This window comes from Cephus cinctus, unplaced genomic scaffold, assembly GCF_000341935.2.
Source record: "Cephus cinctus unplaced genomic scaffold, Ccin1 Ccin1_scaffold1184, whole genome shotgun sequence".
Classification (NCBI taxonomy): domain Eukaryota; kingdom Metazoa; phylum Arthropoda; class Insecta; order Hymenoptera; family Cephidae; genus Cephus; species Cephus cinctus.
This window is the reverse complement of record NW_014333664.1, coordinates 1,900,514-1,919,444: the sequence shown is the minus strand read 5'-3', so window position 1 is coordinate 1,919,444 and position 18,931 is coordinate 1,900,514. Positions and strand designations below refer to the sequence as shown.

The 18,931-nt window shown below is 40.0% G+C and overlaps 4 protein-coding genes across 9 annotated transcripts; 2 read left to right on the top strand and 2 right to left on the bottom strand.

Moving 5' to 3' along the window:
• Positions 1 to 496: 496 nt before the first annotated feature.
• LOC107272443 (transcription elongation factor SPT6) lies at positions 497 to 7,215 on the top strand. Of its 2 annotated transcripts, XM_015749605.2 has the most exons (12): positions 497 to 672; positions 795 to 876; positions 947 to 1,143; positions 1,217 to 1,333; positions 1,422 to 1,439; positions 1,499 to 1,662; positions 1,756 to 2,005; positions 2,085 to 5,119; positions 5,198 to 5,714; positions 5,790 to 6,033; positions 6,108 to 6,582; positions 6,656 to 7,215. In XM_015749605.2, the coding sequence occupies exons 1-12, from the start codon at positions 634 to 636 to the stop codon at positions 6,855 to 6,857; spliced, it is 5,340 nt and encodes a 1,779-aa protein (XP_015605091.1). In that variant the 5' UTR covers positions 497 to 633; the 3' UTR covers positions 6,858 to 7,215. The 2 variants fall into 2 exon arrangements, with proteins under 2 accessions (XP_015605091.1, XP_015605093.1); XM_015749607.2 differs by lacking the exon at positions 1,422 to 1,439 and having other exon boundaries at positions 498 to 672.
• On the bottom strand, positions 7,151 to 11,617 carry LOC107272444. 2 transcript variants are annotated; one of them, XM_015749608.2, is made up of 5 exons: positions 11,201 to 11,617; positions 11,049 to 11,132; positions 7,679 to 10,972; positions 7,457 to 7,590; positions 7,151 to 7,378 (listed from the first exon to the last, which is right to left on the bottom strand). In XM_015749608.2, exons 1-5 carry the CDS (start codon positions 11,237 to 11,239, stop codon positions 7,255 to 7,257), a joined length of 3,675 nt encoding a protein of 1,224 aa, XP_015605094.1. In that variant the 5' UTR covers positions 11,240 to 11,617; the 3' UTR covers positions 7,151 to 7,254. The 2 variants fall into 2 exon arrangements, with proteins under 2 accessions (XP_015605094.1, XP_024945497.1); XM_025089729.1 differs by lacking the exon at positions 11,049 to 11,132 and having other exon boundaries at positions 7,241 to 7,378.
• LOC107272446 lies at positions 11,477 to 18,893 on the top strand. 2 transcript variants are annotated; one of them, XM_015749611.2, is made up of 8 exons: positions 11,477 to 11,716; positions 15,731 to 15,917; positions 16,007 to 16,291; positions 16,365 to 17,439; positions 17,507 to 17,742; positions 17,814 to 18,071; positions 18,139 to 18,548; positions 18,620 to 18,893. In XM_015749611.2, exons 2-8 carry the CDS (start codon positions 15,801 to 15,803, stop codon positions 18,723 to 18,725), a joined length of 2,487 nt encoding a protein of 828 aa, XP_015605097.1. In that variant the 5' UTR covers positions 11,477 to 11,716; positions 15,731 to 15,800; the 3' UTR covers positions 18,726 to 18,893. The 2 variants fall into 2 exon arrangements, with proteins under 2 accessions (XP_015605097.1, XP_015605096.1); XM_015749610.2 differs by lacking the exon at positions 11,477 to 11,716 and adding an exon at positions 15,055 to 15,277 and having other exon boundaries at positions 18,620 to 18,870.
• Positions 11,777 to 15,115, bottom strand: LOC107272449. 3 transcript variants are annotated; one of them, XM_015749616.2, is made up of 7 exons: positions 14,982 to 15,115; positions 14,485 to 14,754; positions 14,222 to 14,414; positions 14,023 to 14,120; positions 13,814 to 13,950; positions 13,389 to 13,745; positions 11,777 to 13,306 (listed from the first exon to the last, which is right to left on the bottom strand). In XM_015749616.2, the coding sequence occupies exons 2-7, from the start codon at positions 14,530 to 14,532 to the stop codon at positions 12,949 to 12,951; spliced, it is 1,191 nt and encodes a 396-aa protein (XP_015605102.1). In that variant the 5' UTR covers positions 14,533 to 14,754; positions 14,982 to 15,115; the 3' UTR covers positions 11,777 to 12,948. The 3 variants fall into 3 exon arrangements, with proteins under 3 accessions (XP_015605102.1, XP_015605106.1, XP_015605105.1); XM_015749620.2 differs by having other exon boundaries at positions 14,485 to 14,520; positions 14,587 to 14,982; XM_015749619.2 differs by having other exon boundaries at positions 14,485 to 14,715; positions 14,801 to 14,982.
• Positions 18,894 to 18,931: the final 38 nt, after the last annotated feature.

Genomic DNA, 18,931 nt, shown 5'->3' with positions numbered 1-18,931 from the left:
CTAGACCCAAGGTGATTGGTTCAGATTCTAATGTTTTTCACCAATCCCGACGGTGCGGTCAAGTATCGTTCGTCGTATTGAGGATAAACAGAGCGAACACCTGGGGCCTCGCAGCCTGAGGTGCTAGGTTTACGGCCGGGTATTACTCTTTTCTTTAATCAGGCCACGCTACGATCACAGACATATTGAAAAATGCAGAAACGTCCACTAATCAGGTGGCGCGTCTACGCTGAAATAAAACTAGACCATGAAAATCGACTCATTGGCAATCTCCCTACTTATATTTGGTAGTGGTTTGTGTTAATTTATGAGGTTAACGGGTAACCAATAACACGCGCAATAAGCATTATTAAAATAAAACTACTTTGTTTTAAATTGTCTTTGTCACTAAATATTTTGTACACTTTTTCTCATTGTTGACTTTATCGCCATCTAGTGTAATAAATTCGTGTTGTTGCATACCACAGAGTAAAGAAGTGGTTTGGTTTCATAGGACGCCGACGGTGGAGCCATTTTAGAATATCACAGAAGGTTGAGTGCCTTGTCAGTCTTTTCATCGTACATCAGGCACCGTGAGATTTGAGTAAATCCATTTTTTCGTTGAGTGAGGTGGATTTACGTATATTGTAAAGAATGGCAGATTTTCTGGATACTGAGGCTGAAGAGAGCGAGGTAGAGTATCTGTAGATATACTATTGTAATATGTTGTTGCATGAGAAGTTTTGCAACGCCATTTTCATTGCATTTCTTTACTGGTGAACCAACTTTTATACCCATATTTTGTGGTTTTTTAGGAGGAAGAGGAGTTGGATTATACTGAAAAGAAGAAATTAAAGAAATTAAAGACTGTGGAGGAGAGTGATGAGGAGGAAGAAGGTAAATCCTCTGTTGTGATTAATACAAATCTTCTCTGAGTACGTTTTTATTTCAATTATATTTGACACAGATGATGAGGACCGACTTCGTGAAGAACTGAAAGATCTTATTGATGATAATCCTATAGAGGAAAGTGAGGGAGAGGATAGCGATAATTCAGGTGGTTCTAAGAAACGTAAAAAAAGTGATGATGAAGATTTTGATGACCGCCTTGAGGATGAAGATTATGATCTCATAGAAGAGAATTTAGGTGTTAAAGTTGAAAGGGTATGCCCTTAAAAAATATATGTCTAACCTAACTATAAAATTCATAACTTGTTCTGAATGCTCCTTGTTTTAGAAACGCTTCAAGCGCTTGCGAAGAATACAAGATGAAGAATCTGAGGAGGAACAAGAACAAGAGGCTGATGAGGAAAGAGATGCAATTGCAAATGAACTATTTGAGGGTTCCGGTGATGTAAGTTCTAATATTTCATTAAAGTATCCAATATGTTAGGACTTCTTAGCTCATGTTGGTTTTTTGCTTGCCTGCTTGCTTGTATTAGGAAAGGGATGGATTGGTGGTATGTATGTTTTTAGTGTTTACTTGTTACATTATTCGATCTTTTACCTTTGATATCAGGAGGATGAACGGAGAAGTGAACGGAGTCACAGGCCTGAGGCAGAAACATTTGATGAGGAAGGAAGTGAAGGTGAATACTCAGATGCAGATGATTTCATTGTGGATGACGATGGGAGACCTATCGCAGAAAGGCGAAAAAGGAAAAAGCATATATTCTCTGACGCGTACGTAAAGAATTTCTTATGTTCAGTTCTATTGCAAGATTTATTAGTATTACAGTCCATAATATTTAATCAACGTATTATAATGGGAAACAGGGCTCTTCAAGAAGCTCAGGATATTTTTGGTGTGGACTTCGACTATGATGAATTCGGGAAATATGGTGAGGAAGATTACGAGGAAGAAGAGGAAGACGAAGAGGATGAATACGTTGACGATGACGGGGATGGAGAGAGACCACGGCGTCCGAAGAAGCAACCAAAGAAGAAGCCTACAAAAAAGAGTATTTTTGAAATATATGAGCCAAGTGAACTCAAGAGAGGTCATTTTACGGACATGGATAATGAAGTATGTATAGATACAGAAATATTCAAACCGTTCTCATAATGAAGTGTTGTTTATATGACTATCTATTTATCAATTTCAGATTCGAAATACAGATATACCAGAGCGAATGCAACTTCGTTCGGTACCAGTTACTTCTGTACCAGAAGGTTCCGACGAATTAGACCTCGAAGCAGAATGGATTTATCAACAGGCATTCTGCCGACCAACAGTATCAATTCAAGATGCACACTTAAACGCCGAAGCAAAAGAACGAGCACGAAAAGGACCACAAACAGTTGGAAAGATCAAGAAGGCTTTAGATTTCATGAGAAATCAACACTTTGAAGTACCATTCATTTCCTTCTATAGAAAGGAATACGTTCTCCCAGAACTCAACATTAACGACCTCTGGAAAGTATACAAATTTGACGCTAAGTGGTGCCAGTTACGTCAAAGAAAAGAAAACTTGTTGAAACTCTTTGAGAAAATGCGAAACTATCAGCTTGATGAAATTATGAAGAACCCAGACGCTCCACTTCCTGACAATGTGCGCGTCATCCGGGAGGAAGACATAGATCGTTTGAAGAATGTTCAAACTAGCGATGAGCTGAATGACGTTCATCATCATTTCATGCTGTATTACAGCCACGAAATACCAGCAATGCAGGAGACCGTCAGAAAGAAAGAAAGGGAGGCTAGACGCGAAGCAAGAATTCAAAGAAGAAGACAGCAAATCGCAGAAGCGGAAGAGAACGGTGAGGAACCTCCACCGGAGGACGAGATAGATGTAGAGGAGGAGGATGAACCAGATGAAACTCTGAAACAAGCGGTAAGAACCGGTCCGTACTCAATCTGCAGAAAGGCGGGCTTGGATGGTCTTGCAAAGAAATTCGGTCTGACTCCAGAGCATTTTGCTGAAAACCTACGTGACAATTATCAGCGTCACGAAGTCGACCAGGATCCTACGGAACCGTCGACAGTAGCGCTTGACTTCTGCGGTGCAAAGTTCAAGACTCATGAAGAAGTTCTCAAGGCTGCACAACTGATGGTTGCCATACAGTTAGCACGCGAACCTTTAGTGCGAAAATGTGTTCGCGAGATGTACATGGAAAGAGCAAAAATATCTGTTCATCCTACGAAAAGGGGTATTAAGGAGATAGATGAAAATCATCCGATCTACGGAATGAAGTACTTGAAAGACAAACCCGTGCGGGATCTTGATGGTGATCAATTTTTGAAATTGTCGATTGCTGAAGAAGATAAACTTATTACGATCACCATGAGCGACACCATCGAAGGAAATACTAGCAGTAATTACGTGGAAGAAATGAAGCAGCTTTATTACAGGGATGAATTTAGTAAGACTGTCCAGGACTGGAATGCTTTGAGAGTGGGTAGCGTAGAAATGGCGCTAACGCGTATGGTCATACCGGACCTTAAGAAAGAACTGAGGTCGAATCTTATTGCTGAAGGAAAAGAGTGCGTACTGCGTGCTTGCTGTCGCAAGATGTACAATTGGATAAAGGTAGCACCGTATAGCTGTGAATTTCCTGAAGAGGAGGACGAGGAGTGGGACACTAGCAAGGGACTTCGTGTAATGGGTATTTCCTATGTGCCTGATTACTCTCAAGCTGCATTTACCTGCCTTGTAGCGCCAGATGGGGAGTGCACTGATTACTTGAGGCTTCCACATCTCCTAAAAAGAAAGAACGGCTTCCGGGAGGATGAGAAGATGATGAAGGAGGCTGACCTTTTGGCTATTCGAAACTTCATAGCTACCAAAAAGCCTCACGTTGTTGTTATTGGTGGAGAGTCACGAGAAGCAATGATGATAGCTACAGACTTGAAGGAGGTTATCGCTACTCTTGTAGAAGATGAACAATTCCCTTCTATTCAGGTGGAGATATGTGACAACGAGTTAGCTAAAATTTATTCGAACAGCAATAAAGGTATCGCAGAATTCCGTGACTATCCGGAGCTTCTTCGTCAAGCTATATCACTCGCAAGAAGAATGCAGGATCCTCTTGTTGAATTCTCACAGCTGTGTACCGCTGATGAGGAAATACTTTGTCTGAGGTATCATACCCTCCAAGACCAGATAAGCAAGGAAGAACTTCTGGAGAATCTCTATCTTGAATTCGTGAATCGGGTTAATGAAGTTGGTGTGGATGTTAATAAAGCTGTTCAACAGGCTTACGCAGGTAACCTCGTGCAATTTGTATGCGGCTTGGGCCCTAGGAAAGGTCAGGCCCTAATAAAGATGCTCAAACAAACTAATCAAAGATTAGAAAACAGGACGCAGCTGGTAACAGCTTGTCACATGGGACCAAAGGTTTTTATAAACTGTGCTGGTTTCATTAAAATAGACACAAACAGTTTGGGAGACAGTACAGAAGCATACGTGGAGGTACTTGATGGTTCTCGTGTGCATCCTGAGACGTACGAGTGGGCAAGGAAAATGGCTGTGGATGCTTTGGAGTACGACGATGAGGACGCAAATCCTGCTGGAGCTCTTGAAGAAATTCTCGAGTCTCCTGAGAGGTTGAAGGATCTCGATCTGGACGCTTTTGCCGAGGAACTGGAAAGACAGGGCTTTGGAAACAAGTGCGTTACACTCTATGATATCAGAGCAGAATTAAACAGCAGATACAAGGATTTGAGAGTGCCCTATCAGTCTCCAAGTGCTGAGAAATTATTCGACATTCTTACAAAAGAAACTCCAGACACATTTTACATAGGTAAACTGGTCTTAGCCTCCGTCGTCGGAATCAGCCACAGGAAGCCGCAGGGTGAACAGCTGGACCAAGCGAATCCTGTACGAAACGATGAAACTGGCCTTTGGCAATGTCCCTTCTGTTTGAAGAACGACTTCCCTGAACTGTCTGAAGTGTGGAATCATTTTGATGCTGGCGCTTGCCCGGGAAAGGCTACGGGCGTAAGATTGCGTCTGGACAATGGAATATCTGGGTACATTCACATTAAGAATTTGTCCGATAGGCACGTCGCTAATCCAGAGGAAAGAGTGGGCATCGGTCAGATAATTCATTGTCGAATCATTAAAATCGAAGTCGAGCGATTCAGCGTTGAGTGTACCAGCAAGAGCAGTGATCTTGCTGACAAGAACCATGAGTGGAGGTAACGCAAGGATCAATTTACAAAATTCTTAACTGTTAATTATTTATAAACTATTGAATTTTTATTTAACATTTCTAGACCACAGAAGGATCCTTTCTACGACACTGAAGCAGAGCAAAAGGACTTGAAAGTGGAAGAGGAGGCTAAGAAAGCAAAGCAGAGGCAAACTTACGTGAAACGCGTTATAGTTCATCCGTCGTTCCATAATATTAGCTTTGCTGAAGCAGAGAAGCTTATGCAACATATGAAGCAAGGAGAAGCTATAGTCAGACCAAGTAGCAAGGGTGCGGATCATCTGACAGTTACCTGGAAGATAACGGATGATATCTATCAACACATTGACGTACGAGAAGAAGGCAAGGAGAATGCTTTTTCTCTTGGACAAAGCCTGTGGATTGGAAATGAGGAGTTCGAGGATTTAGATGAAATAATTGCTCGACACGTTAATCCAATGGCTGCGTATGCTTCCGAGTTATTAGATTTTAAGTACTATAAACCAAACATTGATGGTCTAAAAGACAAAGCAGAAGAGATATTGAAGGACCAGAAAAAAGAGAATCCTGGTGGAATTCCATACATCATATCTGCTGCCAAAGTACGTCCCTCTACAGTAATCACATTAAAATTAATACAAATTTTATCTAATAAGTTTTGTCTTCGTTGTTTGCAGAGTTATCCAGGAAAATTTTTGCTCTCTTATTTACCAAGAGTACGATGTCGCCACGAATACGTCACTGTATCCCCAGAAGGGTTTAGATTCCGTGGACAAATGTTTGGCAGAGTTAACGACCTGTTCCGCTGGTTCAAGGAACACTTCAGAGACCCAGTACCAGGTCAGGCAACACCTAGCACTCCACGTGGAGCTATGACCTCCAGGACACCGTATCATACAACTCCAGGTGTTAATGTCAGCGGTGCGTATAAATTTAATTTCGAGAAACTTTTATTGCATTAGAAATAATATTAAATATCTGAATAAATTTTTTAGGCATGAACCAGGAAGCCATACAAAGAGTTGCACAGAATCTTCCACATCACATGATTCATTCTTTGTCTCAAGTGGCAAATCAAACTCCTCATCATTATCCTCCGCATACTCCAGGAACAGCCGGAGCTACCGGCTATGGCGGAATGCATACTTATCCAAATACTCCCTACACACCTTCCGGACAGACGCCATTCATGACACCTTATCAAACACCACATCATACTCCTCATCACGCTCAACCAACACCCAGGTATTCACAACACAGCCAGCACGGGCAACACGGGCAACAGACTCCTAGCCATCATCAAGGTCCCTTCTTACATCCTGGTCCACCTACCGTGACACCCGTTCACCATAGAAGCACTCCGTCCCATCGACCAACACCTCCTATAGGAACACCATCCGGCGATCCAATGGATTGGAAAAAGGCTGCCGAAGCTTGGGCTAGACTCAAGCAAACGATGCCAAGGATGTCGTAAGTGTCATTAGATCCTACCTTACGCGCATTGTCTACAATGAATAAATCTAATTAATTCTTAATATCATAGTGGCGGCACACCACGGTATGAAGACTCCAGGAAAACCCCAAGAGGATATGAAGAGTCCTCAGGAAGAGCAACACCCCGCAACAGACCACCATCGGCTCGCACTCCGTCGTACAAGTCACCCCGAGGAACACCGCACACGAATTCTAGTCCTCGGAGTATGTCTCTAAGTGGAGACGGTACTCCTCTCTACGACGAGAGCTAACATGATTAAGCATTATTGTCCATAGTATACTGTCTATTATTATTATTATATTATTATGAAATATAGATCGAAGTAAACAAGTGAGTGCAACTGGAAACGAAATCGAAGCACTACTTACATTCCAAATATTACGTGTCAAGTTGGTGATTGTCTCTAATATTTATAATTGAATTACCACAATGCAGGGGTTTTTGTTAATTGTAATTATGCGCTTTAGGTCATTTAGCTAGCTCCCGGTCTGTTATCACTGGATTGCTGATAATATAATCTATTCAGTTAAACGAGAAATCACAGATTTTAAAAACATTGTATTTTAACATAGAGAAATTTTACAAGTCATAAAACATGGCTACGCCTTTAAACTATATAGTATAATTTTGATTTTATCTTCTCCATTTCATGGTATGTGCGAAATCTCGTCATCTGACAGCATGCTGTCTTGTAGCGATACATTTTCGTGATACGTGCAAATTATATTCTGCTCACGACCTCGCGACGTTGATCTCTGTCTGTTTCGGTGCCTTTACAAAAAAAAAAGAAATATCTTGGTTATTTAAATTTTGCAAATATAATCTAATGTCATAACTAACGGTTCTCACAATACGTCAGACTGTATCTCGTTTGATAACTGTTTAGATTTTGGTGAATTTTCAAGTTTTTGTCGCTTCGCCATTCTCGATTTTCGCGAAGAATTTTCAAGCGCGTCCGTCTTCATTCGCGATGAACTTTCAGCCTATAAGAATTAATTCATTAATTAATTAACAAGATAAATATTATGAAACAATGTGTCCTAGATATTATTTAAAAAAAAGTTAGCATACTGTATATTCAATAGATGGAGAATTATTAGTTTTCTTTCCATTAGACATTCCACCGGATTTGGTACTCGACCTTGTTGTTCTACGCGATGTAAAATTTGTCTTTTCCTCGTCGCTAGATGAGAAATTTAATTGTTGAACAATACTTCGTCTCTTCCTAATATATCTTTTCATTTCATCATCTTGCGACTTCGTCTCATTTTTCGCAAGTCGACCTGCCGTGCCTCTAGTATGATACTTCATATCTGTTACCGGGTATTTTTTACTCTCACGAGAATTGTTACGTTCCTGGGTAGAGGTCTTCTGCTTTCCTTCGTCCTGAGAGTCTTGGGAAAAACTCGTACGGCTCTTCGTACTTCTTGATAATTCACAAGTATCTCGTGATTTGCCAGGACTGTAAACTGCATTATTATCCTTTAACGTAATACGTTCGCCGTTCCAATAATTCAAAGGCGGTAGGATTCGTCTTCCCCTGGAGCTAGTCGAAATACTTAAGACATTCAAAGTGGAACCATCCAGTGGCTCAATATTCTTTACAAAATTATCCATCTTCAACGATTTCCAATTATCACAAAATTGATTAATATGTGTCGGGCAGCCACTTCTGCAATGCTTTAACAGCTCCTTGGGAACGATATGCTTAGTGTCGTTGAGATCTCCTGATAGCTGAAAAAATTCATGACGCACTGTCTCGACAATTTTGCTCGAAACTCTTCGTAAAATTTGATCCGTATTAAATTTCCTGTTAACAACATGACCAGCTTCGTTTAATAAACTTCCTTCAAAAACCAAACCGCATTTGGACTCGGATTCAGAATTGTAGACAACGAGTGGCGTCCATGCCACAAGTATCTTAGGATTAGCTTTCGACCCATAATCCTTTTTGGTTAATTCTGTATTCTCTCTTAAGTTATTCGTTGCTTTTCTCGGCGAAATCGGTTGTTCACTTGCCACTGGTGGAGATAATGTTTTCTGTGCTTTTAACGGTTTTGAACCTGATGGAACGATGTTGTGTTGTTTTTGTGACGTGGAAGGTGACGTTTCGTTCTCCTTTACGTTAGAATTATGATTTTTTTTATTCTCCATATCACGAAGAGTTTTTTCAACCGGTTGACGCGGCGCTGTTACAACTGAGACCTTATCGGGAACCTCATGAACAACCTGATTCTGATCCTTAGGAAACGAAATAATTTTTTGTTGTTGACATAACGTGGGCACTGGTGTTCTCTCTCGTGATCCTACATCACTCAGAGCAACTATTGGTGATGATTTTTTGTTTGGTTTATGTGTAGATTTTGATCCTCTGTAAACCTGACCATTTAAGATACCACAATCATTTTCAATATCACTAAGGTATGCATTCAATGATACAGACCTATGTTTTGAAGTCATTTGTTTATGTGGTTGACACATTGCTCGATTGTGAGTCTCGTAATCGCTAGGATTTTCAAGTATACTGACACTGGAATCATAGGGTGACAGTTTTCTGTTATCTCTGCTTTGACTATAACTTTTGCTGATACTAGGATTTGTAGCTGGAATATTATTTGTCCTTTCTAAATCGACTGTCAAGACCTTGTCTATCCTTTTATGCCCAGTTGTATGACAATCTTTAATCGGCTTTCTAACGTAGTGCTTGGAAGGTCCCTCTTGCAGGTTTCTGGCCCTAAAGATTTTGTCAGCGGATATTCGCGGTACGCCTGAATAAGTTTCACTCTCAGATTCAGAATCGATATCTCTTTTTGAATTACACTGACCAGCATCCTTTGATCTGTGCTCAGGCCCTTCCTTCCTTCCTTCAGGCCCATTCATAGAATGGGATACTGCGGTATTGGAATATTCAGAATGACCCAAACAATCCATTTTTGAATTAGGCAAATTCTGCTCTTTATAGTTTGAAATAGAAGAAGCCATCATTGAAATTCTATTATTTTCACATTGCGATTCATTCTTAGCCGAAGTAGTCGATATATTCCTCGTGAAGTTTTCTAACTGATTTTCGTCATGCGCCTTATTATAATTTACAACGTAATTAAGACAATCAAACATTACCGTAACCTTTTCAATATACTCTTGCGAACAATTGCGACCAGTCAGATTACTGATAACAGCAGCTAGTTTGTCTTCGAGTTTACTAGATGTAGTTGTTCCAACAATTGATGAATTGCTGCTCTTTGTGTACTCGTCTCCTTTGTTAAGGCTGTTTTCAACGTATGAAGTATCCGCAAGAGGAATTGTAGGGGTTGCGGAAATTCTAGAATCTGCACGTTCCTTCAATACACTTGCATTGGACTTATAGGAAGTAGATGTGTTAAAACTGTTCCGTCTAACTGATGTATGTGATTGTTCTTGCTCTCGGTTAGGATGTCTTGTGTTTCTTTCGCTCATAAAAATCATATCTGTAACTTCACTTATGAGATCATCATCACTATCAGTTATTGGAGTTGGCCAACGGAAATTTGGCTTACATCCCTTAGCTACGAAGCTTCTCCAAATTTGATGTACATTTTCCCAGTCTTCAGGAAAACCATTATAAAATTTACCACGTACATAATCAGGCAGGTCATGTCTATCATCGACAATGTTTCCATTGAGACGATAAGTGTGCTTTAATATTGATACTACACTTGTCGAAGTTAGTCTCCGAATCACAGGCTTGCTATGAGCGAGTCTGTTGTTCTCTAAGGTCCCCTTGATAAGTAATTGACCTTGATCATTGAGGATAACCTTCCATTTGTAGAAGACTGTAGGTAATTTTCTTCGAGACTCTTTCGTATTGCCTTGTGTATAACCACTGTTGTGGTGATAAGCTTTTGGCACAGTGATGTCTAGTTCTGCAGTAGTCTGAGGAGCTTGAAACTCACTTGTGCTTGGTGTTGTTATACTAGAAATATGATCAGCATCAGGAGTTGCCTGCTGTCGAATTTTACTCTTTCCATAGATACTCGGTGGTGGCATAGCTAATGTGTCTAGATCATTCTTAGCAGTTACAGGACTGTCCTTCAGACTAGAAGTAGCCATTCTTTCAAGAGGATTGCCAGATCTCTTGCTATTAGGTAAAGTCTTTTTGAGATTCTTACTAGAGGTCACAACTTCACTACACATGCAAGACGTGTTAAGAGACTGTGCTGTGGAACTTAGATCCATTGAATTAATACTGGAAATTGACCATGCAGGCATAGGGAATCCACTTCGTCTATCCATCTTTTTTCCATCAATTTTATTCAAGAGAGACAATTTAAGGACACGTTCTAGCTTTTTGAATCGTTCATCGACCTGCAAGTCGCGAAATGTCATCTAAACAGAAAACAAATTAATGTAATACAAAGGAGTAGTAAGTCTTATATTATAACCAAACAAGCTTTAATATTACCCCTTTAGTACATTCTGTATCTATTTCAGGATCAGTATTCTGTTTTGAATTACATGTAGAACCGGAACTAGCATTATCCAATTTCTATATGAAATAATATACTGTAAGAACTGCAAGCTCGGATAGGTTCTGAAAATTTGTATCTCTATTACCTCTGTTCTTAGCACATCATTTGTTCGTTTGCTGCTCATCGTTCTTTATATTCAATAATATTAATTTTTAAATTCACGGCACAAAGTATTAAATCTATAGTACACTCTTTGTTATATATATTATTTAAAACTGACAATGACAAGTATTGACACTCAACTGTATCGTTAAGCTAGTTTATAGTACACATAAATATAATAAGCATAAAAACAGTGTGCAACGTATGGGACAGTAACGGCGCAACCCCCCGAGCAAGTTGTTGCCTCTTGCTTCGCAAATTCGGTTTTTGGTCATTTAAGCCAACGATATCACTGATACGAATACCTCTAAATACACAGCATCGAAAAAAGAACTTTTATATCTATAATTTCTTCAAATTCTCACAATTCGGTTAATTGGCAGAATAATAAGAAAAAAAAAAAGATCTAACCACGTAAAGGGTATTGCGCGGGAAATAATGCCGGTATAATCTTCACGTTATCGGCTGGTATTAATGGTTACTTCTTCATCGACTGTGGGTAAGTACTTTGACAAAATTTTAAAGAAACAGTAAACCATTATGAAAGGAAAGGACAAGATGTGCAATATTCATTTATTCATTTAATATATCACCCATTCAAGCATACAAGTCTCGTATCTCATAATTATAAAGGATTTTTAATATTTCAATCCGAATAGTAGTATGAGAAATATTGATTTAGCCTGGTCAGCTTATTTTGGCAAGCCTATTTAGTTATTACGGAGCCAGTCCACAATGCGATTTGCTTACAAGATCGCTGCTGAAATTCGGAAAACTTAGTTTGTAATACCGTTGGAGTATACATACGTATTGTATCGGTCAATCAAATGCAATGGTCGAATATATAAATGTCTCAAAGGATTCAGCGAGCTTGTGAAAAGCAATCTGATCCTATAGAATAAAGGAAAGAACTGTTTCACAAGCTAGAAGAAAGCTCCGATCCCCTTTCTCTAAATTGTAATGGAGTATAATGACACGCTGACGTTGATTACATTTCCATAGAGTTTAAAGAAATACTGAGTAATCCTTTTTTATCCTCGGAAATGGTATACAAGGCTAGGAGTTCGCGACAGGAGAGGCCTAAGTAACAATTAGAAGAAATCCTTTAATAAACATACCAAAATATATAGACTATTTCTATTGACAATAACGTAGAGAATAGACACGGTAAGTTCGCTTGAGAAATATCTGTTAAGAATTAATAATAAATACCAAGCGAAAAATATATGTTTATATGTATATATATGTATGTCTGTGTATTATGCCCGGATCGTCTCGAAGTCAGGATTTTTCTGGGAGATGCTAGAAATTCACTGGGGAATATGCAGAAGCAGTTTCACCAGAAGTCATTAGCAATAACAGGCAATTCTTCTTTCATCTAACTTCATCTTCTTATTTAGAATCCTTCATATTTCGTAACAATGATCTCTATCGTCTATCTCTATCGCCTGTTAACTATGCCGTCTAATGCACGAAGCACAAAATGTATAGAAACGGGTCTTTTTGTTCTCGTTATTACACACTGATAAATACGTTCATCCGAATCTATCGATGCAGGCATCTCAATTTTCTTTGTATATAGCTAACTTTTTGATCTGATATCCTACGAAGCCAGCAGCATCGATCTCTCTAACATCTCGACGAGAAAAATCTGATCACTCAGTATTTAAAATCGCGATAACATTTAGCAAAATTTCCGAATTCCTTTTCCGTATCACCACTCTCGGTTATTTACTCTTGTCGTGAGTTCTTTGTGTCTCTTGAGCTCTCGCCACATTCCGAATATTCTTTGTGCTGTTCCTTGGAATCCCTGTCCTTGTAATCTCGTCGATGTTCTCGCGAGTCTGGCTCTCTACGATCCCTCTGCGATCTCTGTCCACGATACTTACGATTGCCGCCCTCGCGATGATAGCTACCACCGTTATTGTGGAAGTCTCGCGATCGATAAAATGGCGGATAGCTTCGTGTGTCTAGTCTAACGTTGCCATTGCGTAGCTGCGGGAGGACCGTGCTGTCAACTTCCTGTTCGCGATCTTGTTTATCCTGTCGACTTCTTCCGTTTCGATGATAATCCGAGTTCTGGTCAAAACTTGACGTTTGGGAAAGGAAACGAAGATAAAGATTGTTGTGAATATTTTCAAGGGCTATTTTCACGTTAATGTACCCCGTACCTGTGATTTCCTCTTGAGCCACGGTGCCAAAAACTCTGTGTATGCAACGGTGGAAATTTGTGGGATGTCTGATCCTGTCCTGTACTGTTTGCTGATCCTCGACTGTGGTGTCCATTATGACTGCCACGACTTCGACCGCCATTGCCACTGCTATTGCCATTAGTCGAACTCGTCTTCAACGAGGCTATTTCACGTCGCTGATCTTCGTTTTCACGACGCAAACATTTCACCATCGCCTCGGCGTCCTCAAGACGCGTCGCTAAATCGGCGTGATGTGAATCTACGACGCTACCGACTTGAATGGCGGCGTCGGCCATTGACAGTTTCTCCTTGCGTTCCTCGACCAGATCCAATTTTCTGAAAGGTAATTAACAACGCCCAGACATAATTCAACGATTCCTCTATACAGTACGGACAATACTGACTTCTTTTGTCGTTCGATTATCTCCGAGAGATAGAGATTGTGTGTTTTGGCCTCATGGAGAGACGCCTTGATGTCCTGTAGGTCTCTCTCGAGCAGTTCCACCTGTAGTGGCGCGAGGTTAACGCATACTGGGCTACCCTGTCGGCAAAGAATTTTTTTTATGAAGGATAAACTAAATGAATCAAAGTTTACATTGTACGATTAACGTACTTTTGCTTTGACGAACCCATTTCCATTATCCTCGGGTGACGAAGGACTGCTAGGTACGCAGACATTTCCTTTTGAGAAGACCAGCTGGAACTGCAGGTCTGAAAGAGGACGTCGATTTACGCCATTCCTTCGTCGATGATAATGCGGATTGTAAATAAGGGGCAGAGAAAATCGTTTTTATCTCGGGAGCGTCCTCAACCTCTGTTCCTCTGACGAAGATTCTCGACCTCCTGATGAAGAGACACCAAGGTTGCCTGATGCTGCTCCTGGAGGAACTTCATGTTCTGTTCCAATTGCGCGGTCCGATCGCCACTGGTACCCTGATGTCGCAATTGATTCACACCCTCGGTTCTACTGGGAAGATTCATCATCTCGGCAGGTGGTTTTTTACCCTTAAAAAAAGGTAACAAGTATCGATCACTATACCATTACTTATTGAAGTAATTGTTATTTTCTAGTCACCTGAGAGAACGGTACCGTCGGCAATTTCACAAGAACCTTCGAAGTCATCACTGTGTTATTTCCTGTCTTCCTTTTTTTTTTTGTAAATTTTCACAAACTCACCAAGAAAGTCTCTATCCCAAAAAATCCTTTCTCCGGGTCTATACAAAGGATAAACAGATCCTGTCCGGATCTTTAGACTATCACTCGGATCGACTTGGACCACGCAGTTGTGATTGTTCAGAATTATTTCTGGAAGGACATATGGAGTGTTACTGGAGTCCCAACGTCCTGCATACCAAAGCACAAAATTAATATAACCGGTGAACAACTTCACTACTGATGGCTGACCAAACGGATGGATCTAGAAAGGGATGCCACAGGGTCGAAGTTCTATGATTCCCGATAAGAACACACAGGCACACCGAATCTTTGGATTGGAAGATCGTAGGAATCACAAGCCGTGATCAGGAGTGTTAACAGAATCGTTATGCGTCGTACGAACTCGATGTACTCACGTAGCTTCCACGGAACTGTGAAGCCGGCGAGAGTATTGATCCGGGCGACACGAACACGCTCGACTCGAGCATCGATGGCCGCACCCACTCTTTTTCTCTGAACTCTTCACCCTTTGCTAGTTAGACTTTACTCCGTTACTATTTATTTTTTTAAACTTTCCACGATCCACTTTGCCCACTGTTATTACCGAAAGACTAGACAGACGAATACAATTAATTATACTTCTTCGAGAATTGTGCTGCTTTTTTTCCCAAGAGGAAAATCACAGTGACTGGTGAACAACAGATTTCAACAGGTTCTTACATTAATTCTCAGGGTCTTGTACTGTGAAAATATTTAAAATATTATTTTTTTATTTTTTTTATTTGAGAACCACTATTGGTAGCCGATCGTTAGCAAAATTAATCTAGGTGCTGTTATCTGCTTTGCCATAGAGTTAGAATATGATAGAGAAGATTTAAGAGATTTTATATAGTCACAACGTGCGATGGCTTGTTATTTTATTATTATTCTTGGTACTTCTGAATAAACTTGAAGGATGCTTCAATATTGGAGTATTATGTTGATCTTACTGTGAGATTGTTTAGAGTTTTTGAAAAATTTAACATCCCCGAAGTCAGGCTTACGTTTCCGTAAAGGAAACGTTTTCCCGGGTGCACTATTGCTTGTACTTAAAGGAATCCCGTGACCTATTCGCGTTTCTTATACTTTACACTTCTTATTTGATATTCTTTGTTTATTATGCAAGCTGACGGACACGAATGATTCTTGGGAACGGAACGGAAACTCCTTGGGGCTGTTGCTGATAACCAAGGAAAATGTCATTCGCCAATGACTTACATGCGATTTCGGAACTTGGATTTCTCAGCAACAAGGAGAGAGAGGATTTCTTTCTCTCGGATGAAGAGGACGAGGATGAGAATTTCAAGTTCAAGGTATCATAGGCTTACTTTATAGTTCAGTATGACCATGATTATCAGTGGAGGTTGGATTCTTTATTTTGTCTGTCTTTTATATTCTTCAGTACGTTCCTGTGAGTAAGTTTAAGAACATTATCAAGGATGTGAGAAGACAGAGAATCAAAGTAGATGATGAGCGCACCTGGAATACTTTCCTCAAGCAACAACGTTCGTTGAGCTTACCTTATCAGGAAGATAACGTGGATCCGTCGATATCCAACGTGAAAAAGTTTCTCAGGGATAATTTCAAGGAGGTGGACAGGGAATTGATGAGGCTGGAAGAAGATGCTCTTCCTGAGCGAAGGAAGAGACCATCCAGCAGTGTAAACGAAAATGTCCAAGATTTCCAGGTAATATGATTATTTGAATTTAGGAAGAATGAGTAATATGAATTTGAATAGACAGATAGATGATTTATTATAGGTACAAGGTACCAGAGTTGAATCACCTAAGGAAGTTCCAGTTATGAAGGACAGTGATACAGGAAGTACAAATATCCTGTTAACGATTCCAGAAGAGGAAAACATTTTATCTACCTACAAAAAGGGGTTAGAATCAAGACAGGAATGCAGATTAAATAATGCAAACAGGATATCCTCGTCCGATCATAGAATAATACGCAGAAAGGATAGAACGAGAACAATCCTCCATGCCATTGATGATTCAGAGTACAATTCCAGTCCGGAATTGAGTCCTGATCTTGCAAGCGATCCAGATGATCTTGTAGATGTTAGAGCGGATCCCATTGTTGTGCGTAAAGTTCTTTTTTGCCAGAAGAAAATCTCACGTGTTCTGGACGAGATTTCATTGCAACTAGACAAAATTCCACTTCCGGATGGCGAGCGAGACCTGTACAGAAGACAACAGAGAGTTATGGAATTCGCCATTAGATTCTCCAGGAATTATTTATACGAATTGGGAAGACAAGTTACCGAGATTCAGAGGCATGTTCGTGCCATTTCACCAAGTGTCAGAGTGAAGCCCAGTAGAAGATGTCGCACTCTGCACATGCAGGCGATAGAACAGAAATTAGTTGCTGCTCATCAATTAATGCTGCAAGCATTGACTGCTTATTGCAGGCACATTCCTAGTTCAGCACTTAAGAGTCATCCTGGGAAACTCAAGGAAGTGTTGCAGATCCTGGTAGACTTGGTGGAGATCTGCGCAAAGATTCATCTCACTCCTTATCATTTTGGATCAGGAGATGCAGATGAGCAACTATTGACAAATCTGCAATCCTTTATGCGGCAGCACAGGTCGCGTCGGCATGAAAATCCTGAACAATTCCAGGATAAAGATTTGCTGAACAAATGTAGTAACATCCTGTCGAAACTTAGACCTGGTTCGGATAACGAGTCTCAAGTAGTGAGCAACAGGACACAGTCGACTTTAGCAACTGCGCCTTCGGCTTCACGCACCAGGAGGCGAAACAGTGCTAAGAATCTCACGAATCGACTTAGCATGTACAGTGTGGATGTCAGAAACAGCAGAAAATTACGTACGTTCTGATAAGTAGTCTTACTCTCTCATGAGATTACCTCAGAGATTCTCATTTCGTTCTATAGCCTTTTGCAGTCAGCAACAACAGAGGGAGAAAGAACGTGGCACTGTGAGGTCAAGGATGTTGTCCAGCAATCATCCAGGAACTCCGGAACTACCAAATCCTCATTCTAGTCCAGCCAGTAACAAATCATCAAAGGAAATGACGAGGCGTGTCAATCCCAGAATCAAAGAAAGATTGTTGCAGAAGGATGGTGACATCAGAACTATGATGGATATGATACCTACTGATTCTGAAGCTGTTAGAGACCTTAATAATATTTAACAAACTAATAATAGTATAGTGGTATTTTTAATGGTAATCAATTTCAGGGTAGTAGCATTGAGCATACCGATAAATTTAAGGAACTAAGACCAAGTGAATCCAAGTTCAAAGTCTCGCGAAAATCTTCAACAAGAATAAAAACTTCTCCGAGGTCTAAGCATTCTGGTATCTCGATGAAATCTACTAAAAATGATATGAACGTTGGTAACGAAGTGTTTGCAAATAAAGTAACCACGATCACCGAGGAGCACTTGTCAAACTTGGTTCCAGTAATTGCTGACCTCATTTCATTCATTAGAAACAAGGTATATGATTCCGCCGTCTTGATAATAATCTAATCAATCTGTCATGTATGTACAATTTATGTATCAGGATAATGACTGTGAGATTCGGCCAGTATCGTCTGCCTCAGTCGAAACGCTACTAGGACTGTTAGGAAAATATGAACCAGCAGCAAGCGACTTGCATGAGAATTTAAGCAATTCAAAAAATATGCAGCTAATTTGTCTCTCATCCGATGAAATCGCTAACACATTGCCAAAGTACATGGATGCTTCTTGCCAAGCAAAATTGGATAAAATGTCGGATAGCCAATCAGAGTCCAGTATCGCAAATGATGTGATGAAGTTTTATAACCAAAAGAAGGAAAAAAAGCGTTTGATAATATCAAAAGAATCAGAAGCTATCATTTTGGATTATCGGGACCGATATCAGGCCTGGTGTCGTGAAAATCCAATGTATTCTAGCAACACTCAAAATAAACCGTGGGAAGTTGTTGCTTGGTAAGAATCAAAGTGCTGTCTGTAATTTCATAAATATGTTGAATAAGAAAATACATCATTTCTTCAAACAGGATTTCGGACAAACTGGTGGATGAGTTGATTAACGAGATATCAAAGGAATTACAAATGGATGATGTCATTAAGAAGCTATTCGACTTGGAATTTCAAGAATTTTGAATCTCTGATGTCAAACCAACTTCGCAAACTTATACAGTAGATACACGTAAAACGCGTGAATGACATCGCTGGAACTTACATAAATTTAGAATGGTTTATATTGACTTGGGAGCCTGACTTTTTCTTACTATATATGAATAAACTGTCAACGATATTATATCTAATTAATTTACTGTGCATCTTTTGATTTAGTCTGCATATTTACG

What these genes read in the sequence shown, in the direction of transcription:
- LOC107272443 (XM_015749605.2), top strand. Translation starts at nt 634, where the DNA reads ATGGCAGATTTTCTGGATACTGAGGCTGAAGAGAGCGAG. An exon ending in TCCAGGTGTTAATGTCAGCG is followed by an intron (nt 6,034 to 6,107) that starts GTGCGTATAAAT and finishes TAAATTTTTTAG; the next exon opens with GCATGAACCAGGAAGCCATA. An exon ending in CAAACGATGCCAAGGATGTC is followed by an intron (nt 6,583 to 6,655) that starts GTAAGTGTCATT and finishes TTAATATCATAG; the next exon opens with TGGCGGCACACCACGGTATG.
- LOC107272444 (XM_015749608.2), bottom strand. Translation starts at nt 11,239, where the DNA reads ATGAGCAGCAAACGAACAAATGATGTGCTAAGAACAGAG. An exon ending in ATACAGAATGTACTAAAGGG is followed by an intron (nt 10,973 to 11,048) that starts GTAATATTAAAG and finishes TTTTCTGTTTAG; the next exon opens with ATGACATTTCGCGACTTGCA. An exon ending in GAGATACAGTCTGACGTATT is followed by an intron (nt 7,379 to 7,456) that starts GTGAGAACCGTT and finishes TTTTTTGTAAAG; the next exon opens with GCACCGAAACAGACAGAGAT.
- LOC107272449 (XM_015749616.2), bottom strand. Translation starts at nt 14,532, where the DNA reads ATGACTTCGAAGGTTCTTGTGAAATTGCCGACGGTACCGTTCTCTCAG. An exon ending in TCTTCGTCAGAGGAACAGAG is followed by an intron (nt 14,121 to 14,221) that starts GTTGAGGACGCT and finishes GTCCTCTTTCAG; the next exon opens with ACCTGCAGTTCCAGCTGGTC. An exon ending in ATAATCGAACGACAAAAGAA is followed by an intron (nt 13,746 to 13,813) that starts GTCAGTATTGTC and finishes ATTACCTTTCAG; the next exon opens with AAAATTGGATCTGGTCGAGG.
- LOC107272446 (XM_015749611.2), top strand. Translation starts at nt 15,801, where the DNA reads ATGTCATTCGCCAATGACTTACATGCGATTTCGGAACTTGGATTTCTC. An exon ending in TACCTACTGATTCTGAAGCT is followed by an intron (nt 17,743 to 17,813) that starts GTTAGAGACCTT and finishes AATCAATTTCAG; the next exon opens with GGTAGTAGCATTGAGCATAC. An exon ending in TTTCATTCATTAGAAACAAG is followed by an intron (nt 18,072 to 18,138) that starts GTATATGATTCC and finishes TTTATGTATCAG; the next exon opens with GATAATGACTGTGAGATTCG.